Source organism: Euprymna scolopes, chromosome 20 (genome assembly GCF_053919585.1).
Source record: "Euprymna scolopes isolate OS-2025 chromosome 20, ASM5391958v1, whole genome shotgun sequence".
Classification (NCBI taxonomy): Eukaryota; Metazoa; Mollusca; class Cephalopoda; order Sepiida; family Sepiolidae; genus Euprymna; species Euprymna scolopes.
This window is the reverse complement of record NC_136501.1, coordinates 77,114,040-77,135,127: the sequence shown is the minus strand read 5'-3', so window position 1 is coordinate 77,135,127 and position 21,088 is coordinate 77,114,040. Positions and strand designations below refer to the sequence as shown.

The following is a 21,088-nucleotide window of genomic DNA, read 5'->3' as shown; positions in this document are numbered from 1 at the left end:
AACCCTCCCTATTTCTTTAGCTAAATTTGTTAGGGAATTAATTAAAAATATAATTCATTATGAATTAAAATAGTCACTATTAGGTAAAGCTGAGAGATATATACCTAACAAGAGAAAAATGTAATTTATGCACTTTGGAATCCTTATCTAATAAGAATTTTCTTAATAAAAAGCAAGAGATCATACCAGATTGTAACCATAGAATGAGGTATATACTGGCATATTTCAAACCCATATAAATAGTAGTGTGATAATTTAAGCAAAAATTTTTGTATACATTGTGAGCTATATAGTTAGAAATATATCCTACTAGCAGGGTTACTCGGCGTTGCCCGGGGCCACAAAGGTAAAGAAAAGAGTTTATCAGTAAATGAAGCAATTGGATAATATAGTAAATATTATTCTAAATTTTTAAGAAGGGTTTTCACATTTTCTCATGATACTAAGGTAAAGTAATTATAGATCATACTTAGACGTAGCTTGCGCCTCGAAGCTGTGCCCCAAAATTGATAATGATTGGTTAATTAGTTTTGGTGTGAATTTTATTCAAACAAATATAAAATATTTAATACTGAATTTTTGACCGTGGCTTTATTTAAGATCACATTCAATTGTGTTCCGATGGATCGTGCTGAAATAATAACGTTATTATTTGGCAGGGAGGCTTTGTTAATTATTCTATACTTACATATGTTATGCGGATCTATGCAGAAGACGGACCGTGATATATTTTTAGATAGGATTTTCAGATTAAATCCAGCTGCTATGGCTCAATTTGTTTATTAAAATCTTACCTGCTAGAAGATTAGTTAGAAAATTCGTTCCTCTTCCCATGAGTATTTGATACAATAACATAATAATATAATATAAGATATATATATGTATATATATATATACAGGGTGCCCTCAAAAAACGGGCCCCAACTCTAATTAAGCCTCGTCTCTTAGTGTTTTGTCCGAATGAAATGAAACTTTGGTCAGAACTAGTTTATTATATTCAAAGCATCACATCAAAACACTGGGGTCTTTGGTCATTTTTTTCTCCGTTGACTGTAAAATGCTCAGAAAAACAATTAAATGTCCTCTGTTTTTTTTTTTGGTCACCCTGTATATATATATATATATATATATATATATATATATATATATATAAATAATAATAATAATAATAATAATAATAATAATAATAATAATAATAATAATAATAATAATTCTGATTTCGCTTATGAACGTCTCTCTGGAAAGGGAGGGGATTCATTTCCAGAGGATTTTCCCTTAATCCCGGCTTCAGACCAGGAGCTTCAAAGATCAAGGGTTTTCTTAATGATGTTGGTGATACCTATAATTGCAGAGGTTTGAAGGCCGCCTAAAACATCGGAGATTTGTAGTTTTTTCAATTGTTCTTCCAGTCGACTTGATATTATTCCTAGTGTACCAAATACGACAGGGATTATTTGTGTTTTAACCCCATGTATACGCCTTATCTCCAAGGCCAATGGAGCATAATTGCTCCACTTCTCATTCTTCTTCTTTCTCACATTCCTGTCCCAGAGTACTGAAAAGTCTACAATCTGCCAGTATTTTGAGACCTTGTCAATGACGACCAAATCCAGATGATTATGTTCCAATTGCTTGGTCGTTATGACGCTTTTGTCCCACCATACCTCTACCTTGCCATTCTCACTTGTTCTCACTTCATCAGATACCTTCTCAAACCATTTTCTAGCACACTTCACCCCAACCCTCTTACACACCTCCCAATATATCCGGAGTCCCATGCGATCATGTCTTTTGCAGTACTCTCTCTGGGCCAGTCCACTACACTCTGCTGCAACACAAATCCGACATTCTGCAGCAACTTCCTTTCCTAGAACCACTTTTTTGAACAATTGTGTTCCTAATGTCTGCTCTTGTGCTGCACGAACAAAAGCTTCAGTACTCTTAGCAAGATACCCAGCTCTAAGCCATTGCCATGATCTTTCATCAGCCACTGCTGCTATATCCTGGAAGAACCTTCCACGCATTTTCTTCCTAGTCAGTTCCTCTGCCCTTTCTCTATCCATACGTTTCACATAACCAGCCTTGGTCTCACATACCTCCACTTCATTGGCCACAACCTTAAGCATCCACTCCTCACTTCTAACCACATGCTCCTTCAACGACATCTCGTCGGTTCTAACACAATCTTTTACACTTTTCAATCCTCTCCCACCATCTTTTCTCTTTCGATATAGCCTTGCTACACTACTTCGAATGTAAAATATACCAAACATTGCTAAAAATTTTCTTGTTTTGATATCCATGGCATGCAACTCCTTGTCAGACCATTCTAAAATTCCTGCACTGTATCTCAAACACTGACTGCCCATGCATTCACTGCTTTCATTAGGTTTCCTCCAATTAGTTTCACTCTTCTAAGATACTCCTTCCTGACTTTCTCCTTCATTTCTCTGTTCATGATGCCTACACCCTCCAACACTCCCAAATACTTATATATCCTGTATCTTCTATTTCTTTCATGATTTCTCCATTTGGTAGCATTATTTCATTCAAATGAACCTCTACTCCTCTTTTCATCACCAGCACCGCACATTTACTAATCCCAAACTCCATCCTCCGTCTTCTGAGTATGTCCCCACAAGTTTTACCAGTCTCCCCATTTCCTTTTCATTTCTACCGAATATTTTCAAATCATCCATACAGTAGATGATAATAATAATAATGATAATAATAATAATAATAATGATGATGATGATGATAATAATAATGGTAATAATAATACTAATGATGATGATAATAATAATAATAATAATGATAATGATAATAATAATAATAATAATAATAATAATCTAATAAAATGATTGACATAGAAAGCTAAATATACAATATTTTCGCGTTGGAAAGGAATTATAATAAAATTTTAAACAGTAATACTTATCTTTATACCTAATTTCGGATGTGGATTAATTTCTCCTATTGGATCAGTGATGTAATTTTACATTTAATTAAAAGGTTTGGATAAAAACATGTGAAAATAATTCAAACTTGGAAACTTATATATTTATTTAGTTATAGAATTTTAACTAAAGGGCGGTAACTCCAGGAAAAGGAGGATTATCGTCGTTTTAATGGGACAAATTAATTTACCGAAGGTTAATCATCTATATATTAAAACAATAGCGTGTGAGTTCTTTTGTGTGTCACGCTTTCCAGCAGATTTGATTGGTTGAGATTTTATTCTGGAATAGACATTTAATTTCGGAATACACATTTACGAACACTCACAAGAAAATATGCAATGGACGAAGAAGAAAGACAAGAGCAATGATTTACCCTCTTCTCTTTCCTCATGGTGAATTTGGATGGCATATAAACATTCCTCATGTAGAAAATAGGCAAACTAGAGTTTGTAACAATGTTTCCATGCAGGGATTTTATGCATATGGTCTATCGATAAGATAGTCCAATATACAGTGGTGGAAAACTATTTCAGCAATATATAGTTGATGCTTATGTTAAAGTAGAAGGTTGTCGTTTGAAATTCATTGCAGAAAATCGAGTACAACTAAGAGTTGCAATATATTTTGGCTTGAGGGATCACCTTAAAGAGATAATGAAACTGAAGATCCCAGAATACCTGTCATTTTACCATCATCCTTCACAGGGAGCCCACGAAATATGCAATAATGCTATCAAGACGCAATGGTAATAGTTTGAAAATATGGAAGGCCTGATTTATTCATAACATATACTTGCAATCCAAAATGTCTAGAAATAATCGAAAACTTACAGCCGCATGAAACTGCACAGAACCGACCTGATTTGTTGGTACGAGTTTTTAAACAACATCTCAACGAATTAATGATTTACATAAAGGACAGACATGTACTTGGGGTACCTATTGCTGCGATACATGAAATTGAATTTCAGAAACGAGGTCTCCCACATTGTTACATGCTAATCATGCTGCGTGCAGAAGATAAGATTAGAACTAAAGAACAAATTGACAATATTGTTTCAGTTGAATTACCATCAGAATCTGATCCCGAATTGAGACAATTAGTGAAAAAACTCATGATTCATGGACCCTTCAGTACATTTAATCCCAACTTAATCTGTATGGTAGAGAGAGAGTATCAGAAGAAATTTCATATGTCGTATCAGGAGGAGACTATTACAAATGTTTCTGGATATCCTCTATATAGACGCAGAAATAATGTAGATTCTATTAGAGTGGGTGTCCATAAGGGTGACTGCAGGTTTGTAGTATCATATAATAAATATTTACTCAGAAAATATGGTGCTCACATTAAAGTAGAAGTGTGTATCTCGGTAAAAAGTGTGAAATATCTTTTCAAATATGTCTATAAAGGACATGATTGCGCAATGATGGAAATGAATGTAAATAACAATGGAAGTAATGAACATGAATATAATGACATTAAGAAGTATATTTCGTGTAGATACGTATCACCGCCTGAAACATTTTGGCGTTTTTCAGAATATAAAATGTATGGACAGTCACACACAGTTTATCGACTGGCGCTCTATTTACCTGATGAGCAACAAATTTAGTATAGACCAGGTGAACAAAGACAGGCTGCTCCCCGTGCAGAAGGACGCGACACACAATTAACTGCATGGTTCAAACTTAACCAAAGTGACGTGGATACAAGAGCCCACCTTTATATTGATATCCCTGAATATTATGTATTTGATAAGCAAAGTAACACCTGGACCAGAATACAATGTCACCGCCAAATTGTAACAAGAATATACTCTGTGTTATGATTTAATTTGTTGTTAAGAGTTATCCCCCTTGGGATTGACATTCATAATAAAAGCGCCCTCTGTTTCATTTTCCCGCTCGATCCTTTCAAGAGCGTACGTGTATTTTACAGTTAATAAAACCTTTCTAAAAGGCAATTCTTTACTTACTGATACTATTCACTTCAATTTTATTAACTGTAAAAAAAAAAAAAAAAAAAAATAAAATAAAATAATGGATCGAATCTTACGTCCCGACAGATTCGAGGTGGAACCTACATGCCCTAATTCCGAAAAATCCTATAGGCATTGGAAATTAACCCTCCAGAATTATATCCGCTCACATAATAACGGATTAATCGAAAACACTTCAGATAATTTCTTTGCCTTGATCAATTGTATTTCAGCCTCTGTTTTCGATTTAATAAGCGATAAAACCGACTGCGATAGTGCATTAAGAACATTGGACGCCGCTTATTTAAAACCTGAAAATATTGTTTATAATAGATATCGATTGATGACGACGAAGCAACAAACAACACAAAATATAGATGCCTTCATACTACAATTGGAAATGCTTGCCAAAACATGTAACTTCGAAGCGGTTTCTGCTGAAGAAAACAAAAATCAATACATTCGGGAAGCTTTCATCGGCGGAATTTCTTCTTCGTCCATCCGACAACGACTGTTAGAAAAACCCATCCTGACTTTACAAGACACATATGCCACGGCCAGATCTCTTGAACAAGCAGAAAAGCATTCGATAAGCTACGCAAATAACTTTACTGTAGCAGCTACAAATAATCCTTTGGGCTACAATCGTATAGCTGTGACTAAAGAAAATATGCATCCAAAAGGGGTTTGTTTTTTCTGTGGAAAATCACGTCATCCTCGATATTTATGTCCTGCACGAAACGCCGAATGTAAAAAATGCAAAAAAAAATGGTCATTGGGCTAAAGTGTGTAAATCTTCTATTTCTAACACTCATACTGCTGTTCTTTATGACGACTCTGACTACCCCTCACCTTCTCTATCCTGACTAGGAACTAACTCCAAAGATGTCACATTCACTCAATGCCAAATTAACGGGCACTTCGTGAACGCTATGGTGGACTCCGGCAGTGTAAAAACATTCATTAATGAAAATACTGCTAAAAAACTTAAACTCTTCACAATACCTAAAAACAAAACTATAGCTCTGGCTGCTTCCGATCAACATGCTAAAATAACTGGCGAAGCTGTCGTGGATTTAATACTGAAAGATAAAACCCATTCTGGAATAACAATTGAAATCATTGAAAACCTTTTCATTGATTTAATAATCGGAAAAGATATTTTAAAAAAATATAAAAAAGTAACACTTAAATTCGACGGTCCTAGAGACAAACTTATAATTGGAGCTATAAACACGAATAATTTTTTTCCTACCATAAACGTTCCACCCCCTCCTCTCTTTTCTAATCTTTCTCCTCATACTACTCCTATTGCGACAAAATCCCGACGTTACACTTTTGCCGCCAACAAATTCATAAAAGAAGAGACTGCTAGAATGTTGAAAGAAGGCATAATTGAACCTTCGATATCTCCGTGGCGAGCGCAGGTTCTTGTAACTTCGAATGAGAATCATAAGAAAAGAATGGTAGTCGACTACAGCGATACCATCAATAGATTCACGGAACTAGACGCTTACCCAATGCCTAATATCAATAAGATGGTAGACGACATCGCTCAATATAACATCTTCTCTACTCTCGACCTAAAATCTGCTTATCACCAAATACCTATAAATCATGCTGATCGTAAATTCACTGCGTTTGAAGTAAGTGGCAAACTTTTTCAATTTACTCGTCTTCCTTTTGGCGTCACCAATGGAGTAAGTGCTTTCCAGAGGAGCATAGACTATATTATAGAAAAAGAAAATCTAACCGATACCTTTGTGTATGTTGATAACATAACTATATGTGGGAAAAATCAAGAAGAACACGATTACAATCTTCAAAAATTCTACAAAATTGCTAAACAATATAACATCACTTTAAATGAAAATAAAAGCATAATTTCTTCTAGTTCTATTACTCTACTCGGCTACACCATAGAAAATAATCAAATAGCTCCCGATTATCAAAGACTAAAACCATTACTCGAAATGCCACCTCCGCTGAATCTTAAATCTCAAAAAAGAATAGTTGGAATGTTTTCCTATTACTGCAAATTCATTAAAAAATTTTCTGATAAAATTTTATTACTAAATCAAAACAAAGAATTTCCACTACCTCCATCTGTATTAAAATCGTTTCAAACATTGAAAAATGATCTAAAAGACGCCACTTTAATAACGGTAGATCCAAATAAAGAATTTGAAGTAGAAACGGACGCTAGTAACTATTGCATTGCTGCAACACTAAATCAAGAAGGTCGTCCTATTGCATTTTTTTCAAGAACTCTCAATACTAACGAAATTAAGCACCATGCAGTAGAAAAAGAGGCAGCCGCTATTGTAGAAGCTCTCCGTAAGTGGCGACATTTTCTACTCGGCAGGCACTTTAAAGTCATCACAGATCAGAAGAGCATCAGCTTCATATTCGACAATAAAAGAAAATCTAAAATTAAGAATGACAAAATATGTCGTTGGCGTATAGAATTATCCCAATACAATTTCACTATAGTTTATCGACCTGGACCTGAAAATATTGCTGCTGACACATTCTCTCGCATCTCTGCTCTTACTTACAATCTACAAGATCTTCGTGATTTACATAAACAATTATGTCATCCTGGTGTTTCAAGATTAAGCCATTTTATAAGAACGAGGAACCTCCCTTTTACTTTGGATCAAATTAAGAATATTACTGACTCTTGCTCATCCTGTCAATTACTGAAACCCAAATTCGCCAATACAAATGGAGGGACTCTCATTCAAGCCATATTACCTTTTCAACGATTAAATCTTGATTTTAAAGGCCCTCTACCTACTTCTATACATGGCAACAAATATCTACTTACTCTAATTGATGAGTATTCCCGTTTTCCTTTCGCTTTTCCTTGCAGAGATATGACAAGCAAAACCATTATCCACTGTCTAAACAAACTCTTTTCAATTTTTGGTTTGCCTGACATGATACATACTGACCGTGCTTCTGATTTCTTAGCAAGAGAAATAAAGGATTTTTTACACAAAAAAGGAATTGCTACTTCTAAAACAAGTAGGTATCATCCTGAAGGTAATGGACAGATTGAAAAACTCAACGGTACCTTATGGAAGGCCATTCAAACAACATTACATTCTAATCAAATGAAACTACCTTATTGGGAAGACATACTACCGGACGCACTTCATTCAATTAGATCATTACTTTGTACTGCCACTAATATGACTCCCCATGATAGACTATTTAAATATAGTCGTAAATCTGCTTCCGGAATTTCAATTCCTTCTTGGGTTAAACCAGGCCCAATATATATTAGAAACCACACTAAAACAAGTAAACATGACCCTCCTGTAACGCCTGCCACCCTAATAGATGTCAACCCCCACTACGCTTATGTTCAACTACCTTCTGGTACTGAAACCACTGTCAACGTTCGAGACTTAGCTCCAAACTCATCAAATGAAGAAAACTCTAATAATAATCCTACTACTTCAGAGACTTTATTTGAACCTTCTACTAATGAAAACATTGGTCATGAGGAAGACAAAAATCAATCGTCTGATCTTGAAGAAAATCAGATTTCACTAAAAAATAATACTGAAAATCAGCATTCCTGCCAATCTGTGCGGAGGTCGTCCCGAGTTCGACAATTCCCTAGTAAATATAAGGATTTTGTGACTAAATACTGAAAAAAAAACTGCAGTTTGGGTTCATATGTTATTTGTAAATAAAATGATTCTTATGTGATTGTAAAAAAAAAAAAAAAAAAAAAAAAAAATTTGTCTATAATTAATTACCCCTTACTTGAATACTTTAGGACGGGGAAAATGTTATGATTTAATTTGTTGTTAAGAGTTATCCCCCTTGGGATTGACATTCATAATAAAAGCGCCCTCTGTTTCATTTTCCCGCTCGATCCTTTCAAGAGCGTACGTGTATTTTACAGTTAATAAAACCTTTCTAAAAGGCAATTCTTTACTTACTGATACTATTCACAATTCTTTACTTACTGATACTATTCGCTCCCCGTGCAGAAGGACGCGACACACAATTAACTGCATGGTTCAAACTTAACCAAAGTGACGTGGATACAAGAGCCCACCTTTATATTGATATCCCTGAATATTATGTATTTGATAAGCAAAGTAACACCTGGACCAGAATACAATGTCACCGCCAAATTGTAACAAGAATATACTCTGCCAGTCCTAGAAATGCTGAGAAATTCCATGTAAGGATGCTTCTTCTTCATGGACCAGGTGCAACTTCTTTTGATGACTTGAAAACTTTAGGAGGTGAAGAATTGCCGACCTTTAAGGATGCCTGTATTCGATTACAACTGCTTGAAGATGACAACGCACTACAAATGGCTTTGAGTGAGGCAGCTGTATATCAAATGCCACGGCAGCTTCTTAACATGTTTGCAATGATTTGTTTATTCAATACACCACAAAATGTTTTACAATTATGGAATGATAACACACACCTTATAATAGAGGACCTTTTACGCCAATATGATAATAATATTGCAGAAAATATCGCTTTGCATCACATAAACATGATTCTGAATGAAAATGACATGAATTGTGCGATGCATGGTCTGCCAGAACCAATCAATGGCTTTCCTGTCATTCAATATGTGGAAGAAATTCAAGAAGTTAATCCTGAAGTACTAAATATTGAGCAAAGAAATGTTTTTGATTGTGTCATTAACGCTGTAAATGCAATAGATAAAGGATTAGAGGCTAAGCACCGACTGTTTTATCTGAATGCACCCGGCGGTTCTGGTAAAACTTTTCTATTTAATATGATTCATGATTACTTGATGGCTCAAAATGTGGTTGTTAGTATTTCTGCTTGGACAGCTATTGCAGCAACTTTATTGAAAAACGCTTCACAGTATCTTCAAATTTCCTTTTCCTTTGACTGAGACATTTTCATGCAATATTCCACATAATTCTGACCAAGCAAATATTCTCAGGCAGGTGAAAGTTTTCATTATTGACGAGGTGTCAATGATCCCTCGATAAGCATTGAATACTATTGATAATTGTTTGCAGGATGTTATGAACAATAATAGTATATTTGGTGTTAAAGTCATCATATAAGGAGGAGACTTCAGGCAAATTCTGCCTGTGGTTCCTAGAGCTTCACCTGATGCAGTATTGGATGTATGCCTAAAGAAGTCTTCAATGTGGCACAATTTTGCATCAACTGAAGCTCTCTCAGAATGTGAGGACTAATAAAAACGAATAAGTTTTCTCACAATGGCTCTTACAAATTGGAAATGGTCGAGTTCATAATTCACTTGATAATTTTTCTCATGACATGATCGATATTCCAGAACAATGTGTATGCAATGACTCTTTAGTGTCAGACATATTTGATAATTGTACACAAGACGAAGAGTTATTTTGTCACCAAAAAATGCAGATTGTTTGGAAGTTAATGAAGATATTTTACGAAGACAACCAACTGAGAGCAAAACATATCAAAGTGCAGATTCAGTATCAGCATGCAATGAAATGGAAGCTAATGATTATCCGATGGAATTCATAAATTCATTTACGCCTTCGGGTATGCCTCCTCATCGTCTTAATCTCAAAGTTGGATCTATTATTATGCTGCTTCACAACCTGTCATTAACGCAAGGACTATGCAATGGAACACGTTTAGAAGTAGTGGAGCTTCATAACCACAGTATTCTAGCTTCAATCATAAGTGGATCTAATGCTCAGGCACGAGTTTTAATTCCAAGAATTAAACTTAATCCCAGTGACGCAAATATTCCATTTGTTCCGCACAGGACTCAATTTCCCGTCTGCCTATCATATTCAATCACAATTAATAAAGTTCAAGGACAGACATTCGATAAAGTTGGGATCTATTTACCACAACCTTGCTTTACTCATGGACAACTTTATGTAGCCTTCTCACGAGCAAGGTCTATGAACAGTGTAAAAGTGAAAATTTGTCCTCAGAATAAATCTACTCATGGCCAGAAAAGAGGAACAACCTTTCTAGAAATATTGTATATAAAGAAGTTTTGTAAATTATTTTATGTATTGTTCATTTTTAAAAGTATATAATCAACTCAAATCTTATCACATTTTATCCAAACATGTACAAGTTAGGAACAAGATAATTAGTATTGAAAATATCATTTCATGTAATTTACACAGAAACCGCTATCTTCTATATACTTTATATATCAATAAGATAGTGTGTGTCATTTTGTGTGTCACGCTTACATCTTTTTTCTTCCAAATGACTGTCGTTTTTTATCTATCCTTCTTTTAAAGTAACTCTGTATCTTTGACAGATCAATTAGCCGATTTACTTTGCAAAAATTTTCCCAAACTAAAAAAATACATGTTTACTGTTTCAAATATTTATTTTATTTCATAATTAAAAAAAGGGGGCATGTTGATAGTATTTTTATATTTAAAAAATATGTGCAAGTGATTTGACATTGGTTCATAATAGTCGTTATTGGTTTTATTTAATTTTCTATTTTCTTATTTGTTTAATAAAAAATAATTCTATTATTCGTCCATCCTACACGAAAATATTCTTTGTCTAAAAAAGAAAAAAAAAATGCAACAATCTAATAGATAAAATAGTCCGTGTCCGTGGATAACTATTTTATCCATAATAATTCTTACCTTCATAAGAGGTGTCTTCAATTCGTTATCTCCAACGTAGGTCTCTGCATTCAAAGACAACAATTCTTTGACAATTTCAAAATCGCCTTGACAACAGGCCAAATGCATTGGTGTTCTACAAGGACAAAACATACTTTTTTTTAAATAACACTGTTAGTTATAATGATATATAGATATGTAGATTTCATAAAATTATTTATATCTCTATCAGTATGTCATTTTTTCCGTCAACATTCGGAAGTTATTAGCATTATAAAATAAAGCCAGTCTATTCTGGGGTGTTTGTACATACAGGATTAACTATTTAATTTAATTTCAATATAAACATTTGTTTTAAAATGGAGCTTGTTCCTTCAAACGTATTTCTTATCAGATTTACATATTTTATCCGGGTCAATATTTTCATTTAGCTAAGTGATATTTCAGAGAAGGTGGGAAGACTTTTCCTGCCTAAAAAATTATTTACCAAAACTACCACCTATGAAGAATTGCCAATTCATATGTAATGATTAGCAAAACACATGGCTAACCAATCTGTGTTTGTTTCAAATTACAAAATTGTTAATGAGAGGAATTTATTTTGTTTATTTTGACGCAATAAAAATAAGTTTATCTTTCATAAAAACTTTGACGCAATAAAAATAAGTTTATCTTTCGTAAAAACTTTCACGCTTACAAAAAGTAATTTCAGATAGATACACTTTTATCAATATGCATTTGGGTGAATAGAAATGCGAGCTAACAATTATTTAGTTTTATATCATTTCGAAGTTTCTACATCTCCTCTAAAGACGCCTTTTTTCTTTTAAACCGAGTTTTCATTCTGAATATTTGATGTGACTTAACTAGGATTTTTCAAATAAAAACACCTAAGATTTTGATTTTCTTGCAAAAAAGGTAAGTGTTTTATCCTTAAAAAAAAACTGAATTATTTTATATCCCTTTGATATTTGAAAGGAATGTTGGAGCATATTTTTGTCGAATAGAATATAAAGATTCGTAACAAATCCTCGTGATCTACTGTGTAAAAAAATAAAGTTGGAAAATTTTATTTTTTAAGTGTTTTAAGTTGAGGCAATTTAGGAATATAAACAAAAGCGATATATACCATTCCAATATGATCACGCTTCCTGTCAATAATGGATGCGCGTCTCTGCAAATAAACACTAATTTTAATTAATTTTCAGAATTTCTAAGACTATATCCGAGCTACTTTTCACAAAACATTCATATTTAGAAGTAGAGGAAACTTTTCACAAAACATTCATATTTAGAAGTAGAGGTAACTTTTCACAAAACATTCATATTTAGAAGTAGAGGCAACTTTTCACAAAACATTCATATTTAGAAGTAGAGGCAACTTTTCACAAAACATTTATATTAAGAAGTAGAGGCAACTTTTCACAAAACATTCATATTTAGAAGTAGAGGTAACTTTTTACAAAACATTCATATTTAGAAGTAAAGGCAACTTTTCACAAAACATTCATATTTAGAAGTAGAGGTAACTTTTCACAAAACATTCATATTTAGAAGTAGAGGTAACTTTTCACAAAACATTCATATTTAGAAGTAGAGGCAACTTTTCACAAAACATTCATATTTAGAAGTAGAGGCAACTTTTCACAAAACATTTATATTTAGAAGTAGAGGCAACTTTTCACAAAACATTCATATTTAGAAGTAGAGGCAACTTTTCACAAAACATTCATATTTAGAAGTAGAGGTAACTTTTCACAAAACATTCATATTTAGAAGTAGAGGCAATTTTTCACAAAACATTCATATTTAGAAGTAGAGGTAACTTTTCACAAAACATTCATATTTAGAAGTAGAGGTAACTTTTCACAAAACATTCATATTTAGAAGTAGAGGAAACTTTTCACAAAACATTTATATTTAGAAGTAGAGGCAACTTTTCACAAAACATTCATATTTAGAAGTAGAGGAAACTTTTCACAAAACATTTATATTTAGAAGTAGAGGCAACTTTTCACAAAACATTCATATTTAGAAGTAGAGGCAACTTTTCACAAAACATTCATATTTAGAAGTAGAGGTAACTTTTCACAAAACATTCATATTTAGAAGTAGAGGTAACTTTTCACAAAACATTCATATTTAGAAGTAGAGGCAACTGTTCAAAAAACATTCATATTTAGAAGTAGAGGCAACTTTTCACAAAACATTTATATTTAGAAGTAGAGGCAACTTTTCACAAAACATTCATATTTAGAAGTAGATGTAACTTTTCACAAAACATTCATATTTAGAAGTAGAGGCAACTTTTCACAAAACATTCATATTTAGAAGTAGAGGTAACTTTTCACAAAACATTCATATTTAGAAGTAGAGGCAACTTTTCACAAAACATTCATATTTAGAAGTAGAGGCAACTTTTCACAAAACATTCATATTTAGAAGTAGAGGCAACTTTTCAAAAAACATTTATATTTAGAAGTAGAGGCAACTTTTCACAAAACACTTATATTTAGAAGTAGAGGCAACTTTTCACAAAACATTCATATTTAGAAGTAGAGGTAACTTTTCACAAAACATTCATATTTAGAAGTAGAGGCAACTTTCGCCCACTAAAATACTCTCACATCAGACAACTGACATTGAAGACACTTTACAACTCAGTCATTTCTTCATTTTTTTATTAACTTTAATATACGTTTCCTTATCAAATACGATCTGTTCACTACACTTATTTTCCGCCCTTTCGGTTGGCTGACAAAACATTTAAGATGCATTATTTAAATTGTTTACATTTAAGATGAATTATTTATATTGTTAACATTTAAGATTTTAATTGTTAGCATTTAAGATGGAATCTTTTAATTGTTAACATAAGATACATTATTTTAATTGTAAACATCCAAGATGCATTATTTAAATTGGTAACATTAAAGATACGTTATTTTAATTGTTAAACATTTACGATACTTATTTTAATTGTTAACATTTATGATACATTATTTTAACTGTTAACATTCAAGATACATTACTTTAATTGCTAACATTTAAGATACATTATTTTAATTGTTAACATTCAAGATGCATTATTTTAATTGTTAACATTCAAGATGCATTATTTTAATTGTTAACATTTAAGATACATTATTTTAATTGTAAACATTTAAGATTTTAATTGTTAGCATTTAAGATGCATTATTTTAATTGTTAACATTTGAGATGCATTATGTTAATTGTTAACATTCAAGATGCATTATTTTAATTGTAAACATTTAAGATACATTATTTTAATTGTTAACATTTAAGATTTTAATTGTTGGCATTTAAGATGCAATCTCTTAATTGTAAACATAAGATACATTATTTTAATTGTTAACATCCAAGATGCATTATTTTAATTGGTAACATTAAAGATACAATACTTTAATTGTTAAACATTTACGATACTTATTTTAATTGTTAACATTAAGGATACATTATTTTAACTGTTAACATTCAAGATACATTACTTGTTATCATTTAAGATGCATTATTTTAATTATTAACATTTAAGATATTTTATTTTAATTGTTAACATTTAAATACATTATTTTAATTGTAAACATTTAAGATACATTATTTTAATTGTTAACATTTAAGATACATTATTTTAATCGTTAACATTTAAGATACATTATTTTAATTGTTAACATTTAAGATGCATTATTTTAATTGTTCACATTTAAGATGCATTATTTTAATTGTTAACATTTAAGATACATTATTTTAATTGTTAACATTTAAGATACATTACTTTAATTGATAACATTTAAGATACATTATTTTAATTGATAACATTTAAGATACATTATTTTAATTGTTAACATTTAAGATACATGATTTTAATTGTAAACATTCAAGATTCATAATTTTAATTGTTAACATTCAAGATGCATTATTTTAATTGTTAACATTCAAGATGCATTATTTTAATTGTTAACATTTAAGATGCATTATTTTAATCGTTAACATTTTAGATTTTAATTGTTAGCTTTTAAGATGCATTATTTTAATTGTTAACGTTTAAGATACATTATTTTAATTGTTAACATCGAAGATGCATTATTTTAATTGTTAACATTTAAGATACATTATTTTAATTGTAAAACATTTAAGATACTTATTTTAATAATTAACATTTAAGATGCATTATTTTAACTGTTAACATTCAAGATACATTATTTTAATTGTGAACATTTAAGATGCATTATTTTAATTGTTAACATTCAAGATACATTATTTAATTGTTAACATTTCAGATGCATTATTTTAATTGTATACATTTAAGATGCATTATTTTAATTGTTAACATTAAGGATGCATTATTTTAATTGTTAACATTTAAGATAAATTATATTAATTTTCAAATTATATTAATTTTCAAGATGCATTATATTAATTGTTACAATTTAAGATACATTATTTATATTGATAACATTTAAGATACATTATTTTAATTATTAACATTCAAGATGCATTATTTTAATTGTTAACATTTAAGATGCATTATTTTAATTGTTTACATTTAAGATGCATTATTTTAATTGTTGACATTCAAGATACATGATTTTAATTGTTATCATTTAAGATACAGTATTGTAATTGTTAACATTTAAGATACATTGTTTTAATTGTTAACATTTAAGATGCATTATTTGTATTGTTAACATTTAAGATGCATTATTTGTATCGTTAACATTTAAGATGCGTTATTTGTATCGTTAACATTTAAGATGCATTATTTTAATTGTTAACTTTTAAGATGCATTATTTTAATTATGAACATTTAAGATGCATTATTTTAATTGTTAACATTTAAGATGCATTATTTTAATTGTTAACATTCAAGATGCATTATTTTAATTGTTTGTCTTTAAGATGCATTATTTTTAATTGTTAATATTAAAGATGCATTATTTAATCGTTAACATTTAAGATACATTATTTTTATTATGAACATTTAAGATACATTATTTTAATTGTTAACATTAAAGATGCATCATTTCAATTGTTAACATTAAAGATGCATTATCTTCATTGTTAACATTTAAGATGCATTATTTTAATGGTTCACATTTAAGACGCATTATTTTAATTGTTAATATGTAAGATGCATTATTTGAATTGTAAATATTTAAGATGCATTATTTTAATTGTTAACATTCAAGATACATTATTTTAATTGTTAACATTCAAGATGCATTATATTAATTGTTAACATTTAAGATGCATTATTTTAATTGTTATCATTTAAGATACATTATTTTAATTGTAAACATTTAAGATACATTATTTTAATTCTTAACATTTAAGATGCATTATTTTAATTGTTAACATTTAAGATGCATTATTTTAATGGTTAACATTTAAGATGCATTATTTTAATTGTTTACATTTAACATACACTATTTTAATTGTAAACATTTAAGATACATTATTCTAATTGTTATCATTCAAGATGCATTATTTTACTTGTTAACATTTAAGATGCATTATTTTAATTGTTAACATTTAAGATACATTATTTTAATTGTTAACATTTAAGATGCATTATTTGAAGTTGTACATTTAAGATACATTATTTTAGTTGTTAACATTTAAGATATATTATTTAAATTGTTAACATTTTAGATGCATTACTTTAATTGTTAACATTTAAGATACATTATTTAAATTGTGTACATTTAAGATTCATTATTTTAATTGTGAATATTTAAGATGCATTATTTTAATTGTTAACATTTAAGATGCATTATTTAAATCGGTGACATTAAAGATGCATTATTTGAATTTGTAATATTTAAGATGCATTATTTTAATTGTTAACATTTAAGATGCATTATTTTAATTGTTAACATTTAAGATGCATTATTTTAATTGTAAATATTTAAGATGCATTATTTTTATTATAACCATGTAAGATGTATTATTTGAATTGGTAACATTTAAAATCATTATTTTAATTGTTGACATTGAACGAGCATGTTTTAATTAAGGTTTAAGATGCATTGTTTTAATTCTTAACATGATGCATTATTTTAATTGTTTACGTTTAAGAGGCATAATTTTAAGTGAAAAATTTAAGATGTATTATTTTAATTGTTTTTATTTCAGATTCTTTTTTAAAATCGTTTACATTTAAGATGCATTATTTTAATTGCTAACATTGAAGATGCATCATTTTAATCGTTAACATTTGAAATGCTTTATTTTACTTGTTAAGATTTAAGATGCATTATTTTAATTTTTAACATTGAAGATGCATTATTTTAATTGTTAAAATTGAAGATGCATTATTCTAATTGTTAACATTAAAGATGCATTATTTTAATTGAAAAATTTTAGGTGCATTTATTTAATTGGTAACATTGAAGATACATTATTTTTAGTGTTAATATTTAAGATACATTATTTTAATTGGTAACATTCTATATGCATTATTTTTATTGTTAACATTTAAGATGCATCATTTTAATTTAAAAATGTTAGATGCATTATTTTTATTGTTTGCATTTAAGATGCGATATTTTGGTCGTTTACATTTAAGATGCATTAATTTAATTAACATTTGAGATGCATTTATTTAATTAACATTTGAGATGCATTATTTTAATTAAAAAAATCCTTCGTCCTTGTTTAATACCTTGAGATATAAATTTTGTTCTGCGGCTGAGATCGAAACCAAAACCTAAAGACAGTGAGTCATGTACAATAACCACTAGGCCGATTTGACACAATCTCTAAAAATAATTTTCAAACCTACTTACTTTTAACATAATTAATCTGTCATGTGAACTATTCACATATGCGCATTCGTGGAACAATTAGCAAACAGATAAAAATCTGTCGCTCCCCATGTACCAATTCTTCAATTTTAACCTTAGTTGCCCGTTTTTCCAAATCCAAACACATTAAAAAGTTTTCCACGTGACTGAATGTGCTTTATACCAAATTTCAAATCTCTAGATAAAAAATAAAAAATCCGTTGAGTATATGGGTTGAGAAGTGTCCTTATACGCATTCTCACTTTTATCGATATACTAGCTTTTATGAATATGGTCTCTGTCTGTCTATCTGTTTGTCTGTCTCTCTGTTCAGTGCACAGGCCACGATAGCTCGTTTGTTGTACTAGTCCAAAGTTGTTTCTAGAGGGAATTAAAAAATTGCATCAGTCAAGTCAGTAAGGGGAAAAAGCTATTCGAGTAGAAAGCTTTACAATATCTAGTGATCTCTATAGTGCCTGGAGTGGGATTTTGCTGATTTTCAGGTTTGTCGGGGGTATTGTCGCCGAAGAGATACTATTGCCAGGAGTTTGTTAGGACACTTGCGATTGAAATATGTGTAAAACAGGCACAAGGATGTCACGTTTCGGCGATGAGACAGAGGTTGATAGTTCAGGACGTATTAGGTTGGCGACACTTTTTTTTGCCCAGATGTGGCAACAATACTCCATGCATAGACGAATCGTAGCCTTGTAGAGAAACAGGATACTCTCAGGTGTGTGTAGCCTTTTACCGCGGTAGAGAGAGAGAGAGAGAGAGAGAGAGAGAGCCCACCTTCCTCGCAGGAGGCTTCGCAATTGCCTCAATGTTCAAATTCATGTTGTCTGTGAATGTTAACTCTAAGAGCTTGAGGGACGTACTTTCAGGCAATGGCAATCAGTGATTGAGAAGGTTTCTTGTAATTATTTTCGGAAATAAGCTTAGTTTTAGCAGCATTGAACGTTACCAACCAGTTATGACCCCATTCCACTACAGAATAGAGGTCTTCCTGTAGAGTTTTAGCAATTTCATTAGATATGTGGTTATTCGTTTTACCCTCATGTCTGTTATAGAGCGTGGTGTAATAAGCAAATATTCCCATCTCAGAGAAGATTTTATCAAGGAGGTCATTTGTGAATATCAGGAATAATGGTCCAACGAGTAGCCCCTGTTGCAAACTCACATTTAAATTATTTTGTTTTGATACACAACCATGGAGGGCAACCTGGATTCTTTTCTTATCTAAGAAGGATTTGATTATGTCGAGCATACGTCCAGCAATACCACACGTTTTGATTTTCATGAGAAGACCATCGTGCCAGACCCTGTCAAATGCCTTAGATATGTCTAGGGCTACTGACCTAGCTTCATCTGCCTTATCCAGTGCTTGGTATATACGTTCGGACATTACAATTGGGTTATCTGCAGTAGAACGGGCTTGTTTAAATCCATACTGTTTGTCAGATAAAAGTTTATTGTCTGTGAGGTGGCGGACTAATGCTTGATTGATTAAGGTTTCAAAGATTTTGGCAAAGAGGGGAAGAACGCTAATGGGGCGATAATTTAATGGGTCAGCTTTTTCGCCAGAATTCTTGTAAACTGGTAGAACAGAAGCAATTTTCCAACACTCGGGAAAACAAGATTCGTTAAGGCATTTATTGTAAAGCTTGGGGAGAACCGGAGCAACCTAAGCAGAGCAATTGTTTTTATAAGTATAACAGGGATATCGGGTCTACATGTTTTCGAGCTGTCTAGATTTATTATGGCATCACGAACAAAGGAAGGGGTGATTTTCAGGTCATCGAGTGTGGCTGCTATCTGCAAAAGGAAACTTGGGTAGGGGTGGCCTGCTGGGTCTAAAATGGAGTTTTAGGCAAAACGTTGAGCAGATTTGCCTTTTCAGTTGGTGTGCAAAAAAGAAAAAAATCTCAAGGTTTTTGGATAGTGGGGGAATTGTCGATTGCTTTTATAAATTGGCTGTTATAAATTGTCGATTGCTTTTATAGATTGACTGTTATAAATATAGATCGACTGTTATAAATATAGATTGACTGTTATAAATATAGATTGACTGTTATAAATTTTCCAGAAATAACGAGTTCCTAGTTTCTGCGATTCGATGCATTTTCTAATGACTTCAGATACCTTTTTTTGGCCGCGTCTATTTCTCTCTTACAATTATTTCTAGTTTCTAGAAACTCTTGCCTATTTGTATTGGACTTATGTCTGATAAATCTGCAGAAAGCATGCTGCCTTTGAGCGATAACAGTTGCACAATTAGAGGTGAACCAACGTGGAGAGTGTCGTTTGATAAAGTACTTCCGTGTCGGAACGTGTGCTTCAATTGCTGCTTTGAACCATTCAGTGGTCTCAGTTGCACACTGTTCTGTGGAAGAGAAAAGATACTACTCCAGGGAACGTCTTTGATGTAATTCCTGGTGGCTTCCCAGTCAGCCTTTTTATATTACCTGGTAATGGTTAAGATTGAGAGTTCAGAATTTTCAAGAACATTCTAGGTGAAAAGATAGTTGTTTTGCCTGTGAGGATGAACTGAAAAAAAAACAAATTCATTTTGGACAGTGGCGCATGCATTTGCCTGTTGTAGTGTGCGTAAATGGAATAGACACTGTAAACATGTGTGCTTGCTTATCAGAGAGAGGTACAAACCTATGTGGGAAAGAGTTTGGTTAGTAGTGTGTAGTTTCGTATTTCGTCTGCCGCTAAACG

General features: G+C 31.4%; 1 protein-coding gene across 3 annotated transcripts in view; it reads right to left on the bottom strand.

Annotated features, from left to right (window-relative positions):
* LOC145241470 (uncharacterized) overlaps positions 1-21,088 on the bottom strand; it is a 353,227-nt gene that overhangs the window by 328,392 nt on the left and 3,747 nt on the right. For 2 of the 3 annotated variants that reach the window (XM_080104454.1, XM_080104452.1), the window contains exon 2: positions 11,583-11,697. In XM_080104454.1, the coding sequence (XP_079960580.1) occupies positions 11,583-11,697 (115 nt within the window). Of the gene's footprint in view, positions 1-11,582; positions 11,698-12,690; positions 12,736-21,088 lie in introns of all 3 variants that reach the window. The other variant, XM_080104455.1, reaches the window with a different exon arrangement.